The sequence below is a fragment of the Hydra vulgaris genome, chromosome 15, assembly GCF_038396675.1.
Source record: "Hydra vulgaris chromosome 15, alternate assembly HydraT2T_AEP".
Classification (NCBI taxonomy): Eukaryota; Metazoa; Cnidaria; class Hydrozoa; order Anthoathecata; family Hydridae; genus Hydra; species Hydra vulgaris.
Window position 1 is genome coordinate 35,227,964 of NC_088934.1, and position 22,037 is coordinate 35,250,000.

Genomic DNA, 22,037 nt, shown 5'->3' on the forward strand with positions numbered 1-22,037 from the left:
CGTAACCATATTGTTCGAAACAGATTCCGGTTTGAGTATTTTTTGCCTCTTGAGGAAGCCCAAAGACAGATGCTTAAGTCCGCCGACTTGGCTGCCTATTGGGATTAGATTTTTTAAAAACATGGTAAAATCATTTATGCTCAATCCTTTTTTGAGAAGAAAGATTCTTGCTCCGTCAGTCTTAAATACAACTTCAATGATCAAGTTATTATATATATATATACATATATATACATATATATATATATATATATATATATATATATATATATATATATATATATATATATATATATCTTTGCTCTCATTTGTTGTTTTCCACTAACTTTCAAAATTTTCAGTGATCAAGTTACAACAAATCAAATATTTTCTGAATACATAACAAATACAAGTACTTATTACAAATAGTAATAAGTACTAATATATGGTAGACACCTATAAAATTCAATAATAATAAAATGATGATTATAGTAATTATAATACAAGTAAGGAGTAAATTAAAAAAGTAGTTTTAATAACAGCGAATAAAAGTAATAGTAAAGATTGTAAAAAGTAAACACTATAATATAATAATAATAATAGCAATAATAGCAGTAAAAACAACAACAACAATAACAATAACAATAATTACAACAACAAGAATAAAAAAAACAGTAATACGAAAGAAAAATGTTATAACAGTATTAACAACAATATTTATATTGATAAAAGTATATTAATAATAACAAAAACAATAATAGTGATGACGGAAAAATACTTAAATGTAAGGAAGATTAAAATTATATATAATTTATTGTTTATACTTTTGTTACTTTCCCTAAATTATATTTTTGTTACTTTCGTTGCATTGTTCCTTTTTTGTTACGTTTTCTTGTTTTTTGTTAAATGATAAGATTTATCTGCCAGAAGAATATATCGATGATGATTATAACAATGACAATAACAACGATGAAGATAATAACGATTATAACAATGATTATAACGATGACTATAACGATCAAAACGAAGATTATAACGAAGATTATGACGAAAATCATAACGAAGATTATAACGAAGATTATAACGAAGATTATAACGATGATTATAACAATGATTGCAACGATTATAACGATGATTGTAACGATGATTTTAACAATGATAACGAAGATTATGACGAAGATTATAACGACGATTATAACAATGATTATAACAATGATAACGATGATTAAAATTGGATTTTTTTATATTGTAATTTAATCCGTCATTCAGCTAACTGCCATACTCACGTCCTCATAATAAATACAAGGTTTTAAAAAAAATAAACGATAAAACGTGTACAAAGATGCCTATTGGACCCGTATAAAATAGAACCAAAAAAATATAAAAATAAAACCTGAAGGAAGAAAAAAGAAAAAATCAAAATTATATGAAATAGTCACAAAATATTTCTTATTTCATTTATGTGTTTTTCTTGTTTATTTTTTTGTCTCAGCTAAAGTAACTCATTTTAAATTAATCTTTTAACTTTTTTTTTAAACTTTTCTAGCAAAAACTTTTAGGTGAATGTTTTGATTTCGAATTGACTTTTCATTCTGTTAAACTATATCTCATGAATAAAACTTTCTAATAACAAACAGCCAAAAAACCTCTGGACTGCATTTTTTTCGTATCTAAAAAAAAATAAAATTAAAATTGTTATTATTAGAGTATTTGGTAGGGTAGAGCTGGTCTAAAGTATCTAGAACATAAAATATTAGTGGCTGTACTTTTCACATTTGTACATCATGTGGGCAGTATTTTCATTTTTAAGTTTGCACTATGTAAAAAATTTGTCTTTTCCAATATTAAAATTAAACACCTTTTTGTTGGTGGGCAATATAAAATGTGCTGTTTTAAAAAGAATTTCGCTCGCTTTTGTGTAGAAATAAAACAGTTAGGTTTTCATATTCGTATTTTGTTTTCCTTTTGGTTATATAAAATGGAGATTTTTAAAAGTCATAATTTTGACATTCCGTTAGAACTTTTTTATGGCATTTTCTCGGCATAGCTTTTGAACATATTCTAATTCCTTTTTGGACAAGCCAATGCTTTTATGATGTAAAAAACCAGGCTGAAATGTTTTAGTAACATCGGCTACTAGTATAATATCGTTTTTAACGTGAGTTTCGCTTGGAGTTAAAAACTTATTTGGGATTGTTTTTATCATTGAGTTAAGAAAATTAGGTTGATTCAAAATTTCTTCAATTTTGGTTATAGGTAAAACATGTTTTTATTTTAAACAACGCCAATTAACTAATAGCTGAGCGTAAAAAGGGGTAATATTTTGATTTGAGTAGGGATAGTTTCAAATGTGTTTTTGCATTGGTTTGCCTTTCTATGGAGATTTAGTATGTAAATCATAGCATCTTTCCACGGACCACATATACTTTCGTTGTATATTTTGCTAACTCAATGCAGTTAAATAGCCTTAAGTTTTTTGGTTATGCTGTTAAATCCTGCGCCGCCCTCATTTATCTTTTGTTATGTTTTTGTTTTGTTTAGTCTACATATTTTATCTCCCCAATAAAGTTACTAATTTGTGCTTCTATTTTATTTAGAATTTCATTGCTAGGTAGGGGTGCTATAAAAGCCAAATGCAGTGCTTGAGGGATAATTAAAGAATTTATGATTGTTTTTCTGCCTTTTAGGGACAAGTTGTATTTTTCCCATTTTCGCAGTGAGTTTTCCATTTTATTAAAAAGGTTCTTCCGGTATGTTTTGTACTGAAAGTTTGCGTTAGTTGAGAAAAAATGTCCTAAACGTTTAAAAGTGTTTTCTTCCAAACTAAAATTAAAATACTCGCTTTTGTCTTTAAAAATATTTTTGCCTAACCATATGCTTTAACAATTGGCAAGGTTAATTTTAGCGCCTGCGGCTTTTTGATTGAGTTCTAAGGCTTTTCCTACATCTCTAATGGAATCATCTCCGATTAGAAAGAAAATCGCGTCATCAGCGTGTTGCAGTGTTTTTGTTTCACTACCTTCGACATGTACACCTTTAATATTTTTGTTTTGTCTAACATAGGATGAAAATATTTCTGCCTGTATAATGTAAAATATCATTGACAAAGGAAAACCTTGTCTTACTCCTCCTAAAACATCTGTTTTTTTCGGTAACAAACCGTTTATTTTTACTTTAGCATTTATAATATTATAGATTGTTTTTATGAAAGATCAAGACCGAATTAAGGGTCTTGGGGGCCGGGAGCCAAAAAATATTTAAGGCCCCAATCCTAAAAAACTGTATTTAAAACATAACATATTGTATGCAAAAAACATAAGATTACTTTTTCATTAAAATAGAAACTTTTCTTGCTTTTACATTTGCGAAATCAGTTACAACACCTTGAAAATTTATATTTTTTAACAGTGTGCTTTCAATTGTCATTAAACAAAGAGCATTTAAACAATCATTTAACATTTAGGAACAATCATTTCACATCGAAAAACGATCATTTAACATTGAGGAACGGAGATCATTCCTAACTATTGCCATTTTTGAAAATGCTCTCTCTCACTACAATCAGTAATGGGAAGAGTAAGAAAAATCCGATATGCAATGTCAACATTGGGAAAAACTGATTCTAACTTATTCCTACAAATTGCTAGTAAACGTTTAAGTGCTGATATACTCTTCTCATTTGCCATGAACTTGGAAAACTGGATAGTTTCATCAGGGAATAGCGTATCTAAGTCTGAAGGATAAATCGTACACAAGTATTTGGCAGCAGCAATGACAGGAACGGTCATGATCTGAAAACTAGTTAGAAAACCAAACTTTCTCTATGCAGACTTGTAAGCAAAAAGCCTTTCTTTTAAGCACATTCTTAACTTTCTAAGATTGGGAAAAAAAATTTGATTTTAAATTTGAGAACCTTATAGCGCTTTCTTTAATGTCGAGAAAATTTTCACGAACTGACGTCACATATTCCAAAAAAGATTTAAGCAATCGAACATTAAGATCCAGATCTGTAGTTTTATTTTAAAGTTTCATACTAGTAGTATCAAATCGTATCATTATTCTGTGCCATAGCTCCGTCATAAAAGCAACATCCAAAGTTTTCATTTTTTTTAAAAGTGCAGTGGCTTCGTTTTGTGTCTGACGTTTTTCATCTTTATCCAGAATAATTGATTCTAATGTCTCAAGGATATGATTGTAATTTAAATGTAAAACTTTAGTAAAAATGACTCTTGCTGACCACCTTGTCCCACTCAGGCTTTTAATAGTAACTATCCTGTCCTTTTCAGCACCACCTACAAGACCTGAACAAACTATCTGCCATCTATGAGTTAAAGAAGCACAGAAGTTATACCGCGATTGGAGAAACCCAAAGAAATCGGATGCAGCCTCACAGCTGTCAACAGCATTTACGCCAACTAAATTTAGAGAATGTCTTGTACAAGGAATAAATTCAATGTTTGGATTCTCATTTTTCAGATGCATTTAGATGCATTGTCGTATGTCTGACCACGAGCATCTTTAATGTTTAAGCCAAGATTATCTAATGTTTTCTTGACAGCATCTGCCATAGCCTTTCCGCTATGTCCGCATGAAGATTCAAACCCAATAAGTCTTTCTTCCACAACATCTTCCTCGCTCACATATAGAATGATTATTGCAAGTTGGTCACAGTGTGAAGTGTCAGTTGATGAGTCAACAATCAGTGAAAAGTATTTAGCACAGGCAATTTCACTGGTAATGGAATCCAGAACTTTTTTTGCCATTAAGAAAACAATTTCTTCATAACTTGTTGATAAAATGTATGAAACATTTCCTCTGCCCTGGTTTCCTCGGCTTTCTAAGTGTTTAGCAAGGAAGGGATCAAATTTTGCTAAGAACTCCCAGGCCCCGAGAAAATTTCCTTTACTGAAGTCACCTATTTCTTCTGAATCACCTCTTAGAGCTAAACCTCGATTGCACAAAAACTTCAAGCATTCAACAACTTGTCTTAGAACTTCCCTCCAGTAACGTTTTCCATCCTCCAACTGCTGTTAAAAATGAATATCAATTTTTCCTTTTAATGTAACTTTTCCAAAATAGCACTGGACTGCATCAGAATGCTGCTAGCTTTGTTCGTGCCTATGTATAGAACGCAGTTCATGTGCTCAGTCGTTGAATCCAGATCGGAAATTGTCGTCTGAATCTTGAAGAAGCCAGCATCAGAAACAAAATATTTTTTCTGTGGATGGTAAACAAATAAGCCAGTCTCTCTTTTGAATTTCGCCATTTTTAAACTTAAAAGAAAAATAGATAAGAGAGCAGCACCTTTTTTTGGTGTTTGTTACTTTTTTAGATTTTTCAAAACTTTTGTTTTTAACATTTTGATCAGGAATTTTTTTAAAGAAATCCAGTAGCGCTGTGCTTCTTTTAAATCCGTCCATAATGCTGAGTCAGATTGACATATTAACAAACTAGACTAAAAAAAAAAATAACGGTACTGCTTAAGTTAACGATTAAAGATAATAATACGTTTAATAATATTACTCATAACAAAAAAAAACAACAATAATAATAATAAAAACAATAACAAAAGAAATAATAATAATGGTAACAACAATAATAACAATAAATTTAATTATTTATTCCTTCCTCTAAATTCCACAGTATTCTTACATTGCCATATGACACATTTTCATGCTGCTCTGTTGAATTGGATAACGCCGATGCATTGTTCATTGAAGAATTATCTGTTACGTTCTGCAATTGTGAACTTTCTGCAGTTGGCTTTGATTCAGTTGACAAACATTGATTCTCCTCTAATGCTTTATTAGGAGATCGGAAAAAATTGATCAATTTTGGGATTTTTTATAATGTTGTTTTTTATGATGTCAGTCACATTTATTTTTTTTCAGTTTGCGTTTTAAGTTTCTGCTTAGATATTTTCTGTACATTATTGTGCAATTATTGCAAAAATAATTGCAATCTTAATTTAATGGTAAAAAAAAAAGAAGTAAAAAACTAATATTTTCAAAGATATATAAAATATTTTATACATATTTACCAATAAATATAAAAAAATAAAGAAACAAACAACTATTAATTTAAGTGATATTATATGTTCTCAAATAAAATAAAAAATTCAAATCAAAATGTCAATTTGCATTTCTTGATAAATAATTAAGCAGTTTAGCATTTAAATTGTATCCGTTTATTTCACTTTTTCAAGTAAGTAAAAAAAGATAAAAATTGTTCGAACTTTTTTCCAATACAGTTTGGACGTGTTCAAGTTCGAACTTTGTTTTTAAAGTTTTGAGTTTTTATTTTTAATTACATGAGAAGTTAATGGAATTAATTTGATTAGAAATTATCAAAATTAATTTCCTTAGAAATTAATAAAATTAATTTAGAATGTCAAGTCATATATAATAAAAAAATAATATAAACGTTAAAAATCGGGTGCCCACTGATACCCTAATTTTTGAGGGCCGGGCGCCTAGACTCCAAGAAATCCGGGTTAATCCAGCATTGTAAAAGATGTAAAAACTTTTCCGAATCCAAAATATTTCAAACTATTAAACAAAAAAGCTCTATCAACGCTATCAAAAGCTTTCACCTGATCTATTTAAAGAATGCAAGCGGGTAACTTGCTTTTTTTTAGCGATGTTATTAATGTCTCTCTTATAACTTAGATTATAATCTATTGTTCTGCCTTCGATACACGCAGTTTGGTTGCTATGGATTATTTTTGGTAAAATATCTTTGAGCCTGTGGCCAAAACTTTTATTAAAATTTTATAATCAACATACGTTAACGATATGGGTCTCCAGTTTCCGATATCGATTTTGTTTCCTTTATTAAAAATACATGTTATTAGAAATTCTTTTGGCAAGTTTGTCATTTCGTCTCTAAATAAATCATTATTTAAACTTTCAATCAAGTTTTTTTTAATTAAATTGAAAAAATGTTCATAAAATTTGATGGTTAGCTTGTCTGATCCGGGTGATTTATTATTTTTCATTTGCCCTAGAGCTTGTATTACCTCTCTCTCAGAAATCTCTTTTTTTTAAATTTTATTTTCTTCCTTAGTAATTTTTTAACTTTAGCGTTTGAGAAAAATAATTCTTTTGTAGGTTTGTCGTTTTCTTTGAATTTGTATAAGTTTCCGGAAAAATTTTCAATTCAAGTAAGTTGAGTTGGTTTGAACCAGCCCGTTTCATTTATTTCAGAGACATATTGCTTAGTTAGTTTTTATTTTTTCAATCCGAAAAAAAATTTGGAGTATTTTTTACTTTTTAACCTCCAATGAATTTTTGCTGCGCCTTTGGCTTTTTTTTTTTTTCTATATCTTCAAGTTTAATTTTTTATTTGTCGTGAAGTTTTATCATATTGCAAGTTAGATTTTTAATGATTTGATCAATTTTAATTCTTTTTTGTACTTTTTTTGTTATAGTTTTTTTTTAAACTTTTTCGAAATTATCTTTTCCTTTCGTACCAAATACACTAAAATTGATGTTTTCTAAATATTTGAGAAAAAAATCTCTTGCGTTAAGAATGCGCATTTTATGATGCGGATTGGATATGAATATTGAAGTTTGTTCTCCTCAGGTATTTAATGTGCAAAGTTTAATAATGAATACAGTAGTTATACTTACAATTTGGTCTACTGTTCCACTACTAGGTAAGATAAAGGCATCAAAAAATAACGAAGAAGAAAAAAAGAATCAAAAAACAAAAATAAACGAAAGAGCAAAAATAAAAAAATTGAAAAATAATTTTGGCATCTCAGTTTAAAAAACGATTGTTGTTCATTTTTATAATTATTTTATTTTTGTTGCTCCAGATTTGTGCCAGTTCTAAAAGAAGAAAATCCTTTTTATTTGTTAGCTTCGAAATTTCGAATTCTTGGAACAAAATTTTTTTGATTTTGTTTTGGAATTCTACTAAGAGCGTCACTCTCGTAAACATGGACTTTTCGTAGAGTGACCTCATTCTGTTGCAATATAATTTATATAAAAGCTCATTAAGCTTTATTTTACCAATATAAAAACTATTTACAGAAGGTGATAAAGCAAAAAGAAAAGATTTAAATGTATTTTTTAGAGGTGGATAATGTGGATAAATTTTTCGGATGAGAGCAAATGTATATTTTAATAGTGGCTGCACTTTCTTGCATTTATACATCATGTGGGGTAGATCTTCTTTTTTATTCTTACATTGGGGGCAGAGATCATTTTTTATGTAACTTCTCTTTTTAAATACTTATTTGGTAGGTAAAACAAAGTGTATGAGTTTATATCTTTTTCGTCTGCTTTGTTGTTGGAATTGTTTTTGTGGATTGAGCAAAATAATTGCGACCATTCTTTTGCTGTGGTGTTTTTCATGCTATTTTTTAAATGATCTTGCCACCTGAAATATTTTTCGGGCAAATTTGTGTTTTTGTAGTTCTTTGAGATGATGTATAAAGTTCATGGATTGAGGTCAATAATACGAAGGGGAGGTCTATTTTTGAGGTGAATAGATGTCAGTGACTTGTTGTGATCGTACATTTGATTTTGAGTATTTATGAGCTGTTTCCATTGAGGCGGTAAAAAGTTTATAATTTTTGTTAGGAGAGGTTGTTTTATACCAATATGTTGATTTACCAAAAATCCAGGGATAAATACTTTTGCGATATCACCTAGCTTTATTACGTCGTTGTTTGTAGATTCTTAAGTTGGTTTAAGAGTTTTATTTTTTTGGCGTAGGTATGGGTTATAGATTATAGGTTGCTTTAGTATTTCTTCGATTGTGAGATTTGTGTAATTATTTGTTTTTCTGTATAAGCAACTTCATTTTTTTATAGTTTGGTGATAATAAGGAGGGAGGATTTTTAACAATTCTGTTAAGTGTGTGGTGAAAAAGATATGATTTTCCTGGTTGGCGTTTCTGTAATTGTTGAATATGAAGAAAGCTGAATCTTTCCACGCTCCTTTTTTATTTTCATTAAAATATTTTGAAATCCAACTTAGTTGTATAGATTGAAGTTTTACCTTAACGTCTATGGTATTTCAGCCTCCTTTGTCAACAGGGAGTTTAGATATTTGTCTTGGAGTTTTTATGGTGCAATTGTTTCAAAGAAAACTTTCGATTTTTTGTTCTATTAGTTTAATTTTTTGGTCTCCTGGAATAGGAAGCGTAAAGGCAGGATGCCATCAGCTGCTTAAGAGTATTTGGTTAATAATAATAGCTTTTCGTTTTATCGATATAAGAAATCTATTCCAGCTTTCTCTTTCTTTGCTGATTTTAGCGATACCCTCATCCGATTGGTGGTTGATATATCGACTAAAACTTGAAAAAATAATACCTAAACTACGAAGTGTGGTGCCTTGCCTCGAAAAATTTAAAAAGTTTTCTTTTATTGTTAATTTGTTCTTTTCAAGCCACAACACTTGGCATTTGGCAGTGTTCAATTTAGTACCTGTTGCTAATTTATAAATATTTATGGGATTGCCTAGGACTTTTATGGAGTTGTCAGATGATAAATAAAAACGTGTGTCGTCTGCGTATTGTTGTAGTTTAGTTTTTTTGTTGTCTAGGGTAATTCTTTTTATTTCGGTTTTTTTGTAACATACCCTGCAAAGACTTCAGCTTGAATTATGTAGCGTGTCATTGAAAGGGGGCATTCTTGCCGTACTTCTCTGTATATATTTATTTTATCAGATAGAAAGCCGTTTATTTTAAGATTGGAACTAATGTCATAGTATAGAGTTTTAATAAGATTAATAAAGCAAACACTAAAACCAAATTTAGATAAACAGTCAAATAAAAATTTTCTGTCGACGCGGTCGAAGGCTTTGATTTGGTCGACCGATATAATGGAGGCATCTAAATTGTTTTTGTTTGCGATATATATTATGTCTCTTGTATATGCCAAGGTTTTGGTAAATTGTTCTATGAGGATACTTGCTGCTTAGTCTTCGTTTATGATGGCTGAGAGATTTTTTGTGAGTCGGCTTAAAATTATTTTGGTAAGAATTTTGTAGTCCGTGTTTAAGAGAGATATTGGTCGCCAGTTTGTTGTTCATGTCGGTTTTATCCCTTTTTTTAAAAAAGGCGTGTCATAATAGCTTGTTTTTGTGCAATAGACATTTCTTTTTTTTTATTTTTTCATTTTGAACTGTAACTAAACTTTCACCTAAAATGTCAAAATTGGATTTGTAGAATTCGGCGGTTGAGCTATCATTTCCGGGTAATTTATTATTTTTCATAGCTTTTATTGCATTTTCGACCTCACAAAGCATAAACGGTTTGTCTAATGAGCGTTGCTGTTGCTTGGTGATTTTTTTTATACCTGTGTTATTGAGTAAAAACTTTTGTTGTGTGACGCTTTTTTTTCTAAAACTGTTTAAAACTTTTAGTATTGTTTTGGGTGTTTTTGTTTTCATTTCCGTTTTTGTCTTTAATTAGCGTGATGATTTGTTTAGATGTTTTTGCTTTTTTAAGCTGGAAAATAGTTTGCTGGATTTTTCACCATCCGTTCGCCATTTTACTTTTGCTGTAATTTCTGCGTCGTTTATTTTATTTGTTTCAAAGCTTTGAAGATTTACCTTTAGAATTTCGCTGAGGTATTTCATTCTGGGGTTATAGTGGGACTTTTTAAGAGAATTTTTCAGTTGCTTTTTGATTCTATATTGCTCAACTCGTTTTTTTTTTGCTTCAGATTTACTGAATTTTTGTGAAAAGTTTTTTATTTCTTATTTAAGAAGATCCCAGTCAGATATTTTGTTTTCAGAATGGTATATTTATTGGCATCCTGTTTTAATTATTTTTGAAACGTTTTCAGTGTAACTATATTTGCTCAAGTTTTTATTATTTAGAGCCCAGACTTCTTTTCCAATATTTATGTTGTTCATCAAAATGGTTGCGCATATAGCATTTTGATGGTCTGAAAAAATCATTGGTTCATGTTCGATTGATATGAGTCGGCGCATGTGTTTGCTTATACATAGTCTATCAAGACGAGAAAAAGATATATTGTTTGTTGATTTGATGTGTATTCTCGTAAATTTGGGTTGAAAATGCGCCAGGTATCTTCGATATTAAGTTTAGTAAATAAAGTTTTTAAATTACATGTTGACATTGTTGACGATATCACCTAGCTTTATAACGTTGCTGTTTGTGGATTCTTGAGTTGGTTTGAGTGTTCTTTTTTTGTGGCGTATGTATGGGTTATAGAGTATAGGATGCTTTAGTAATTTTTCAATTATGAGATTTGTGTAGTTATTTGTTTTTCTGTACAAGCGACTCCATTTTTTTATAGTTTGGAGATAGTAAGGAGGGAGAGATTTTAAAGATTCTGTTGAGTGTGTGGTGAGAAAGATAAGATTTCCTTGGTTGGCGTTTCTGTAATTGTTGAATATGTAGAAAGCTGAATCTTTCCTCGCCCTTTTTTTTTTTTTACTAAAATATTTTGAAATCCAATTTAGTTGTATAGATTAAAGTTTTACCTTAACGTCTATGGTATTTCAGCCTCCCTTATCAACAGGGAGTTTAGGAATTTGTCTTGGAGTTTTTATGGTGCAATTGTTTCAAAGAAAAATTTCGGTTTTTTGTTTTATTAGTTAAGTTTTTCGGTCTCCTCGAATAGAAAGCGTAAAGGCAAGATGCCATAAGCTGTTTAAGAGTATTTGGTCAATAATACCAGCTTTTCCTTTTATCGATATATGAAATCTTTTCCAGCTTTCTATTTTTTTGTTGATTTTAACGATACGTTTATCCCATTAGTGATTGGTATAATGACTACAACTGGTGAAAACAATACTTAAACTACGAAGTGTGGTGTCTTGCCACGAAAAATTTAAGGAGTTTTCTTTTATTATTGATCTGTTGAATTATGTACAGTTTCATTGGAAGGGGACATGCTTGCCGTACTTCTCTGTATTTATTTATTTTATCAGATAGAAAGCCGTTTATTTTAAGATTGGAACTAATGTCATAGTATAGAGTTTTAATAAGATTAATTAAGCAAACACTAAAATCAAATTTAGAAAAACAGTCATATAAAAAGTTTCTGTCGACGCGGTCGAAGACTTTGATTTGGTCGATCGATATAATAGAGGCATCTAAATTGTTTTTATTTGCGATTTATACTATGTCTCTGGTATATGCCAGGTTTTGCTAAATTGTTCTATGAGGGATACTTGCTGTTTGGTTTTTGTTTATGATGGTTGGGAGATTTTTTGTGAGTCGGTTAGGTATTATTTTGGTAAAAATTTTGTAGTCCGTGTTTAAGAGAGATATTAGTCGCCAGTTTGTTGTTTATGTCGGTTTTATCTCCTTTTTTTAAAAAGGCACATTATAATTGCTTGTTTTTGTGTAACAGACATTAAATTTCTTTTTTATTATTTCATTTAGAACTGTAACTAAACTTTCACCTAAAATGTCAAAACTGGATTTGTAGAATTCGGCGGTTAAGCCATCATTTCAGGGTGATTAATTTTTTTTTATAGTTTTTATTGCATTTTCAACCTCACAAAGCATAATCGGTTTGTCTAATGAGCGTTGTTGTTGCTTGGTGATTTTTTTTACGTCTTCGTTATTGAGTAAAAACTTTTTTAGTGTGACGTCATTATTAGTGTTTTTATGCAGTTTTTAATAAAATTGTTCAAAACTTTTAGTAATATCTTGGGTGTTTTTGTTTTCATTTCCGTTTTTATCTTTTGTTAGCGTGATGACTTGTTTAGATGTTTTTACTTTTTCAAGCTGGAAAAAGAATTTGCTAAACTTTTTACCATCCGTTCGCCATTTTACATTTGCTGTAATTTCTGCGCCGTTTATTTTATTTGTTTCAAAGCTTTGAAGATTTACCTTTAGAATTTCGCTGAGGCATTTCATTCTAGGGTTATAGTTGGACTTTTAAAGAGAATTTTTCAGTTGCTTTTAATTCTTTATTCCTCAACTGGTTGTTTTTTTTGCTCCAGATTTACTGAATTTTTGTGAAAAGTTTTTTATTTCTTGTCTAAAAAGACCCCAATCAGATGTTTTTTTTCAGAATGGTATATTTATTGGCATCCTGTTTTAATTATTTTTGAAACGTTTTCAGTGTAACTATATTTGCTCAAGTTTTTTTTATTTAGAGCCCAGACTTCTTTTCCAATATTTATGTTGTTCATCAAAATGGTGGTGCATATAGCATTTTGATGGTCTGAAAAAATCATTGGCTCATGTTTGATTGATATGACGTGGCGCATGTGTTTGCTTATAGTCTATCAAGGCGAGAAAAAGATATATTGTTTGTTGATTTGTATGTGCATTCTTGGGCATTTGGGTTAAAAATGCGCCAGGATCTTCCATATTAAGTTTAGTTAATAAAGTTTTTAAATTATATGTTGACAGGCATTTTCTCCTGTTGATTTGCGGGAAGCAATCTTTATCGTCTAAAACCATGTTAAAATTGTCCCCGAGTATTGTAAACTGATTATTTGAATTATCAATTTTTTCAGATATGTTTCAAACAACTTTTTTCTTATGCTTTGATAGTGTAGCTCGAACCAGATTTTGCTTAAACGTTTATTATTAGAATAATGTGGTATTCGTTTTCCACTATAATATAATTATAATGACCATCAAGGTCTTCAAAATGTTCAATTACTATAAAGTTATAATTAGTTTGGTTAGTTAAGATTAAAGTACTACCTGTGTGTAACGTACCTCTTGATAAAAAACCTCGATTATTTCTTTGTCAAATAAAGTTTTCTGCGTCTTGTATATTTAAATGGGTTTCTTGCAGAAGATAAAAATCATAAATCATTTTTTATAGTTTTTTAATAATAGTTTTTTGCTTATTTGCGTCACCAAGGCCGCATATATTGTCAGAAAAAATTTTTATTGCTTCCATTTTTTGTTTGAGTGCGGTTTTTAATAACATGACGAAAGAGAGTGAAAGAATGTGCAGAAAGCATAATGACAGATGGTTTTAGAATACATTTTCTTAGAATATAAAAATCTAAAAAACAAAAAAATAAATAATATTTGTAGATATAAACTTTATAAACTAAATATTTATTCAAACCGCTCTTTGTCGTGCAATTCTTTTCGAGCCTGCCTTTTGAGGAGTCGGCGATGGCGTATTTTTGCTACAAATATTTTTGTCGTTTTTTATTTCGAACAACGTCTTCTTTTGAGGAGTCTGCAATCAACGTCTTTTTTTGAGGAGTTGGCGATGACGCATTTCTGCTACATATATTTTTGTCGTTTTTTATTTTGATTAACGCCTTCTTCAACGTCGCTTTGACTTTCGCTCTTTCTTTTTAGTTTTAGCTGGATTGGATTTGAATGATTTGGATTGGATATATAGCTTTTATGGAAATTTGCAACACAAAATTGGACTTTTATAAAAAATTAATATTAAAAAAAACTGCTTCACTTGTGGCTTTATAATTATGAACAAAAATATTTTTAAAAGGTAAAAGAAAAATAGTTTAGAGTGACGTCACATTTTTTATAAAAAACCCGAAACCAGAACTTTTTTATAGTAGAAGAACTTTTATAGCACGACTAAAAAAATTTGTCTTAAATAAAACACTGCTAAAATTTTTTTCTTCACTTAACTGGAGATATAAAATATTGCTTTATAGTAGGGTATCATCTTTTGGTATCAAATGATGTTAATGCAGTACAAAGGTAAAGCTTTAACTAAAGAAAACAAATTTACGTGTATTTTTAATTTCTAATCAGTCGTATGCCAACAAAAATACAAAAGGGCAAAAAAAAAAGTTTCTTCAAGCTTAAATTCAGTATCGCATTATCGTTAAAGTTTTTACTAATTAAAATGTGACTTGACAGAGGGCTCGTTTGACTTTAAAAGTTTAATTTCTTAAGGTTTATTGAAAAATTCTAAATTTAATTTTTAAACATTTCTGTGATATGCATCACCCCAATTTTATAATGCCATAATAACGTTCAACTAAAAATCTTTTTAGTTACTGTAAATATATGTAAAATAGCGAGATCGCATCTCATACGGTTTTTATAAGTAACAGTATTTATAGTTTAACTAAAAAACATAACATCAAGTAATGATGTTTGATTTTATGCTGATTTTTTTTTTTTTTCTCATCTTGATTTTTTTGATCTTGATTTAAAGACCTTCCCAGCTAACACACTAACGTTGATAAAACGTTAGAACAATGATGCGCATTGGATTGCCCGTTAATATCAGTTTTGTTACAAATGCGACGTCACCAACCACCAAAAAGCAACGTTGGCCATTGTTGCCTAACATTGTATATTAAGTCTGCAAATTCAATCTGATTTTTCAATCTGATCTTTATAACAGTCTAAGGCTTGCAGTGGCTTAAGGATTTAAACTCTGGACTTAAAATCCACAACTTTGTTTGACTACAAAACTCATTTATTTACTGCATAAAAATATTTGCAAAATGTTGGCATTCCTATATTAATGAATAACAACCTTTTTATTCTCAGAAAAAGTCTAAAAGCACATTGTAAATGTAATTAGATCTGCTTTATTTGCCAAGCTTGAGCCACTCTCCTATTGTTGTAAGGTTGCGTTTTTATCTTTTTTCTACAAATACAATCATGTTCAATGCTCAAACAAAGTATCATTTTTATTATAATAAACCTAAACTCATTCTTGCTTGGCTTCTTTTTCAAAAAGTTGCATTTTTTTACTGTCTCTTCATACCATAAAAACTTTTATTAATCCAGTTTTTTTCCTTGCACATCAAAAAAATCTTATAAATCTTACCTAATTTCATGTTTTTCTTTTTATACAACCAACAACCTTTTAAGGCTTACACTGATCAACATATATTGCGTTTTATTACAACATATTGCAATATTATTGCGTTTTTAATTAAAATTGCTACAAATTGTTTACTAAATTGACAAATAAAAATGTGATAAAATTATACAAACGTAATATGTTTTCAAATGTAATTTAGATGCAATTAAATAAAAATAGTTCCAATGCTTTTCTAATAACCCTTGTCATTTTTTTGTTTTACATAAGTTTAATGCGTTTTTAAGCAGTAACAAGATTGTTGTTAAAATATTTCAATGTTATTGCAATATTATTGCAACTGTATAATATGGAATTATTTTTATCGGTTTTAACAACTTTGAATGATTTTAATGTGCAAGCTGGCGTTGTTGTATATGCGCGAAGCAAACCTGTTTGGTGGAAGAATTTGTTTAAATTTTGTTAATGGTGTTTATTTGCGCAATGAAACGAAACTTTTTTAATAGAAAGTACGAGAGAAGAATTTTACATTCTACAGCTGAGTCTACGTCTTCTGAAGAGGACATTATTAAAAGTAGTTCTCAGTCTGACGGTAGCAATACAGATGATAATGTTAACACTGGTAGATTTACCAAACAAACAGAAGAAATTGTAGTATCTGAGCCTGAGGAAGATTCAAATGCTCCTATGTTTCAGTTTTTCAGTTGCAATCCATTTAAAAATTCTTTATTTGATCCACTTACCAACAAAAAGTTTATGTTTTTAACCTTATTGTGTTTAATGATTAGCAATTGATTGAATGAAATTGCATTTAATCGTTTTTGGAAGACTTTGCTGGTATGTAAAATAAGTTTTTTAATTAGGAATATTCTATATTACTGTCTAGTCAAGCTTCAATAGCTAAATTTTTAAAGTTTTAATTTTTTGTTTAAAGATTTTTCAGTGTATTGAAGACATACCATCATCTCTTAAAATGATTCGTATATTTGTTAAACAAAATGTATTTTCCCATACTAAAACAACCCATACATATTATTGTCATGATTGCTGCACAACTTTAGTTGACACATGTAAAATAAATCTTCATTGCTCATCACATATCTTTATATTGGATATTATTAGCCAAATGAAATTTGTTTTATCTCAAAATTTGAGAGCAATTAAATTTAATCAAATGGATTTTGGGTAAACAAAAGAGTGATTTTATTTCGAGACAAAATCTTGTTGAAAATATGAAACCTAAAATTGTTTTACATATTCATTTATTGATGTCAACTGATAATGGAGAACCATACACAAAAAAAAAGACTACAATGTGGCTATTTTATGCCATTATTTTGGATTTACCATCTTATAAACGGTCTCTAATTGAAAATACATTACTTCTTGATTTATGGTTCTCATCAAAAAAACCTAATTGGCATGCTTATTTGAAGGTAAATCAATTATTAACTAACATTTTTTTTATTAAAATTGTAGTTAATTAATTTTCCTATAGTAGTAGAATTCTTTTACTGTTCCAGCTTTGGAACAGTGAAAAAACTCTATCACTATAAGTAATGATAATAAACAACAAGTAAACAACAATTAGGCATAATTACTATATTATTAACTATTTTTTAGGAGTGCATTAATGCAAAATTGTTTGAAATACCCCTTGAAATTGACAATCTCCAAGTTGTTATTTATATTGTTGATTTGGTTTTTGATTTACCTGCAGTGGCCTCAATTATCAAGCACAAGCGATAATAATGGTGAATTTCGATGTCATTATTGTAAACATCCTGGTAAAACGACTGAAAGAAAACATGGTTCCGCAAGAATTTATTCACATTCAGATATAAAATATAATCTTAAAACATCTGAAATGTACCCAGACGGAACATCTGGTTTTAATCTCGGAATTAAAACCCGTATAAACACGTGTTTGTTACGATCCAGGCGTAATCCAAAAACACGTGCATTTCACGGGAAGTTTAACTGGAGTTTTACACGTGTTTTCTAAGGTTTCAAACACGAGTTTTTTTATGTTTTAAATACGTGTTTTAAGAGGTTTTAAACTCGTGTTTTAAGAGGTTTTAAATTTGTGTTTTTTATAGTTTAAAACGGACTTATGGCATTAAATAAAGTTTCCAAACGGAAACTTTATTTAATGCCATATTTAAATAAAGCCATATTTAATGCCATATTTAAATAATGCCATATTTAAATAATGCCTTTATTTAAATAAAGTTTCCAAACGGAAACTTTATTTAATGCCTTAAGTTAGTTCAGGCATAAGTTTTCCAAACTTATGCCTGAACTAACAGCTGTTCAGCACGGTTTAATGATAAACCAAAAATACGCAGGTTTTGTTAGACACGTTTATAGCTTTAAACATGTAAACCTTTTTTTATATATACTACATTAAATTTACGACAATTTTGTTGTATTATTTTTGTTTTTCAAGGTAAATTATTTTACAATAATACTACGAAGAAAAAATAAACAAAGAAATAAAAAACCAAATCATTAAAAATAAGCTAATAAAAGACGCTTGGCACTTGGTTACCATACATAATATTTAATTTCGATTGATCGCCTCTTCCGTCATTATAAAATCTAAAATCGTATAACAATACGCTTTCGCATTTTTACAAACAATTCCAGTAGCATCGAATGTTCTTTTTAATTTTTCTTAAAAGTCGGGTCTTGAACTTTACTAATTCCTCAATTGAGGTAACCTGTTCAAATTTAATTTCATTCAAATCTTTATCTAAAAACTATTGCAGTAGCCCAAATTTCTTTTTATGTAATGGTGTGACACAATCATTTTACGCTAAAACATGGCATCATCCATGGGAGAGGTTTCGTTTGTCTTATTTTTTGGTCGATCTGTATTGGTAATGGTTTTTGATGATTCGCCTTAATCTATTTAAAAAAAAACAAGTTTTATAATAAATAACAAAATAAATGATTATCTTAGTCTATTGTTTTGTATTGTACCTAAGTAAATGCACTATAAAAAAATGCTGTTTGGAAAAACCAGAGTGATGATTCGATGGAAGAGTAAAATTGCTTTTTTCCTTATTAACCACGCTTGCTTGTGTATGTACATTTAAACGGAATCGACCCTTCATTCTTCTTTTCAAATTGTTTTTTTAGAGCTACCTACTTCAACCTAAATAAGAGACGCCCTGAAAGAATTTATGAAACCCATTAAGAAACATAATTCATCAAATATACTATTGTACTTTATAAATATTATACACTTTTAAATTAAATGCAAATAATTTATTACTTTGGAAAGACCCAGAAGCCCGAGTATTCACAAGTATTTTCATTAGCATTTGTACCAGGATGTAAATCCTCTCTTAATTGATTTTTGCTTATAAATATAGAAACCTTTAAAGGTTGATTCGAAACCATCTCATTTAGGCTTTGTTGCTTGTTAAAGTGCAAATATCCTGTTTTAAGATAAATTAGACTAATATACACTCAAATATAGGTAATAAATATAAACATAAGTTATACATAATATTTAAAAAAACCAAATGCACACATGCCCCCTGTTCATTAATAGTCACCTACCTTAATCAACATTAATATTATTATCTTCATTAAGTTTCTGAAGTCTTCTATAAATATATTGTCTTCATCTAGATTATGTGATAACAGTAAAACTCCTAAAAGATAAAATTTGCAAAAACAAAATTTACCAGAAATATTAGTGTCATTTTAAATTTTTTGAAGTTAAAGATAAATAACTAGTTTCAATACAAGTATTTTCAGTTCAAGTAAGTTCAGTAAGTAAGTTTCAGTTAAGTTTCAGTAAGTAAGTTTCAGTTCAAGTAAGTTTCAATACAAGTATTTTCATTAACAGTTGTACCACCATTAATATTTTTTCTCATTCTCTTTTTCGTTGAACATGTGAAAAACTTAGTAGTTGACTTTCAGTAGAATTAGTAAGATTATTTTAGTAAACTATAAGTAAGTATCAGAAATTTTCATATGAAGAATTTAAGGAAGCTTACATATATTTTCTTAATTGAACTAAATCGTTGCCTATTCCTGTCGTTAGTAATAATGAGGTTTTTGGCTCTTATTGCTTTTTTAAAACTTGCTTAGACATGCATCTAGAAGACTGGGAGGCTGAGTCTCTTCCCATAATATTAAGGTGGAAAATCATTTTACAGGGTATAAACAATTCCAATTTAGTCATAAAACTGAAAAGGTATGACTAAACTAGCTTCATGAAAAAAATATTTTATTTAAAGATTATATTTGCTATGCAAATTATACTTTTTAAGTATTTTTGATGTGTTTCATTAATGGATAAAAAATACTTTGACTGAAATTATCTCAGTAAATATAGATTATGTGTTATAATGTGTATTTTTTTTAATTTCTTAAATATGTCTTGTGATTGCTGCAATAAAAGTCTAATGCTTTTATTGGCTTATTATGGGCTATCAGAAATATATCTTTTTACTTAAAAAAGATCTGGTCAGTCTATATATATATATATATATATATAACTCCATAATAATATTTTATAAAGTTAGAGTTTTTAAATCATAAGTTTGTAATATATATATATATATATATATATATATATATATATATATATATATATATATATATATATATATATATATATATATATATATATATATATATATATATATATATATATATATATATATATATATATATATATATATATATATATATATTATATATATATAACATGTATATATATATTATATATATAACATTATATATATAACATGTAACCCAGTACAATCTGCTTCATGTCCTGCTGCCTTGTAGGATACGCCTTTTTAGGCAAAGGCTAGGAGATGCCAACTCCGATTTAAAACACCCCCTGCCTTGGGGCTCGTGGTGGAGTAAAGGCTAGAGATGGTGTCTCGATAAAAATACTCATCTTGGGCAGATGTTAAATGCACCCAGCTACTGTCTTGTAGAAGGCCTCCTAGGCAAAGACATAAGGGGTAAACAGATTCTATCTGTTGACCAGCCTCGCACCCCTTCTTCATCTATTAGGCTGGCGCAGATGTATTTTTAATACATTGTTTCCAGTTTAGGATGTTGAATGCTGGATCTTCTTGACTCAATGCATGGGTTTGCTTGTGTCACTGTTTTTATGACTAGGCAACTCATTCTATTATCTCCTTATGAGGGTACAGCTCTAAAACTCAGTTTTATGGTTCTGAGGCCGACTGGTAGTCAGGTTTCCCGAACTCTGTGGTAGCTCTCAGAGAGGCTGATTCCATCAACAGCTGAAAAATATCAAAGTATTAACAGTGCTATGTTGCGCATGGATGGTGTCCCTGTTTGTACTTTTGGTGTGCATTGCGGAGGCCACATTTGGAGCCCTTTGTTACGGCTTAGGGTTTATTAGTAGTAATGAGGCAATTGCTTGGGCTATTAAACGGTGCTGAGTACTATCTATGCTTTGAGTCAAGTTCTTCAATCTAATTTAAAAATGAATAAAGTACCAAAAACTATGAAACACAAAAAACCATCATCATCACCAAGTTCTCTAAACCTATCATTCACTAATATTCGTGGTCTTTGAAGTAACTTTTCTTCTGTTGAGTCTTATCTCTTGCAAAGTTGACCAGACCTACTTGCTTTTTGTGAGACTAATTTGACTTCGGCTGTCTCATCTTGTGATCTTAGTGTTGATGGTTATCTTCCTCTGATTCGCAAAGACTCCAATAGTCACATGCTTGGCCTGGGCATTTACATTCGTAAGAATTCACCTGTTTGTCGTGAAACTAGGTTTGAATCCACAGACTATTCTTTCATGTGCTTTCGTTTAGCACCACTTCACTCTATTACCTTTCTCTTTGTTCTATATCGATCTCCTTCATCTCAAGACTGTACACTTTTTGATGTTATTTCTGATCATATTGACCGAGCCCTCTCTCTTTATCCATCAGCTAATATAGTTGTTGTCGGTGACTTTAAAGCTCACCACTCTGAATGGCTTGGCTCTAGTGTCAGTGACTCTGCAGGCATTAAAGCCCACAACTTTTGCCTTTCTCAATCCCTAACTCAAATAGTCAACTTTCCAACTCGCTTTCCTGACAACCCGAATCATTTACCTTCTCTACTGGACTTATGTCTTGTTTCTGATCCTAGTCAGTGCTCAGTTTCTCCACATTCACCCTTAGGTGCTTCTGATCACAGTTTGATCTCTTTAAAACTAATATCTCATTCTTCTTCATCACCTGAATACCCCTACTATCGAACCTCTTACAACTACAGTAAAGCTGACTGGGATTCTTTCCGTGATTTTCTTCGTGATGGCCCTTGGGTAGAAATCTTT

At 29.7% G+C, this 22,037-nt stretch overlaps 2 protein-coding genes and 1 long non-coding RNA gene across 11 annotated transcripts in view; 1 reads left to right on the forward strand and 2 right to left on the reverse strand.

Annotated features, from left to right (window-relative positions):
• The window catches only part of LOC136091425 (TNF receptor-associated factor 5-like), a 113,524-nt gene extending 112,301 nt beyond the window's left edge, over window positions 1-1,223 (forward strand). For all 4 annotated transcript variants that reach the window (XM_065818998.1, XM_065818999.1, XM_065819000.1 and 1 more), the window contains one exon: window positions 894-1,223. In XM_065818998.1, the coding sequence (XP_065675070.1) occupies window positions 894-1,208 (315 nt within the window). In that variant the 3' untranslated portion in view covers window positions 1,209-1,223. The remainder of the gene's footprint in view (window positions 1-893) is intronic.
• Window positions 1,224-4,451: 3,228 nt separating this feature from the next.
• Window positions 4,452-12,826, reverse strand: LOC136091908 (zinc finger MYM-type protein 1-like). Its single transcript, XM_065819625.1, has 3 exons — window positions 12,805-12,826; window positions 5,632-5,780; window positions 4,452-5,006 (listed from the first exon to the last, which is right to left on the reverse strand). The coding sequence occupies exons 1-3, from the start codon at window positions 12,824-12,826 to the stop codon at window positions 4,452-4,454; spliced, it is 726 nt and encodes a 241-aa protein (XP_065675697.1).
• A 5,295-nt stretch (window positions 12,827-18,121) lies between these two features.
• LOC136091625 (uncharacterized) overlaps window positions 18,122-22,037 on the reverse strand; it is a 6,866-nt gene continuing 2,950 nt past the window's right edge. For 2 of the 6 annotated variants that reach the window (XR_010644132.1, XR_010644127.1), the window contains 2 exons: window positions 18,686-19,365; window positions 18,122-18,610 (listed from right to left, as the gene is read on the reverse strand). This is a non-coding gene — a long non-coding RNA (uncharacterized LOC136091625). The remainder of the gene's footprint in view (window positions 18,611-18,685; window positions 19,366-22,037) is intronic. The other 4 variants (XR_010644130.1, XR_010644128.1, XR_010644131.1 and 1 more) reach the window with 4 other exon arrangements.

What these genes read in the sequence shown, in the direction of transcription:
- LOC136091908 (XM_065819625.1), bottom strand. Translation starts at nt 12,826, where the DNA reads ATGCCTCAGCGAAATTCTAAAG. An exon ending in GCCTCAGCGAAATTCTAAAG is followed by an intron (nt 5,781 to 12,804) that starts GTAAATCTTCAA and finishes CTCCTAATAAAG; the next exon opens with CATTAGAGGAGAATCAATGT. An exon ending in AAAATGTGTCATATGGCAAT is followed by an intron (nt 5,007 to 5,631) that starts GTAAGAATACTG and finishes CATTTTTAACAG; the next exon opens with CAGTTGGAGGATGGAAAACG.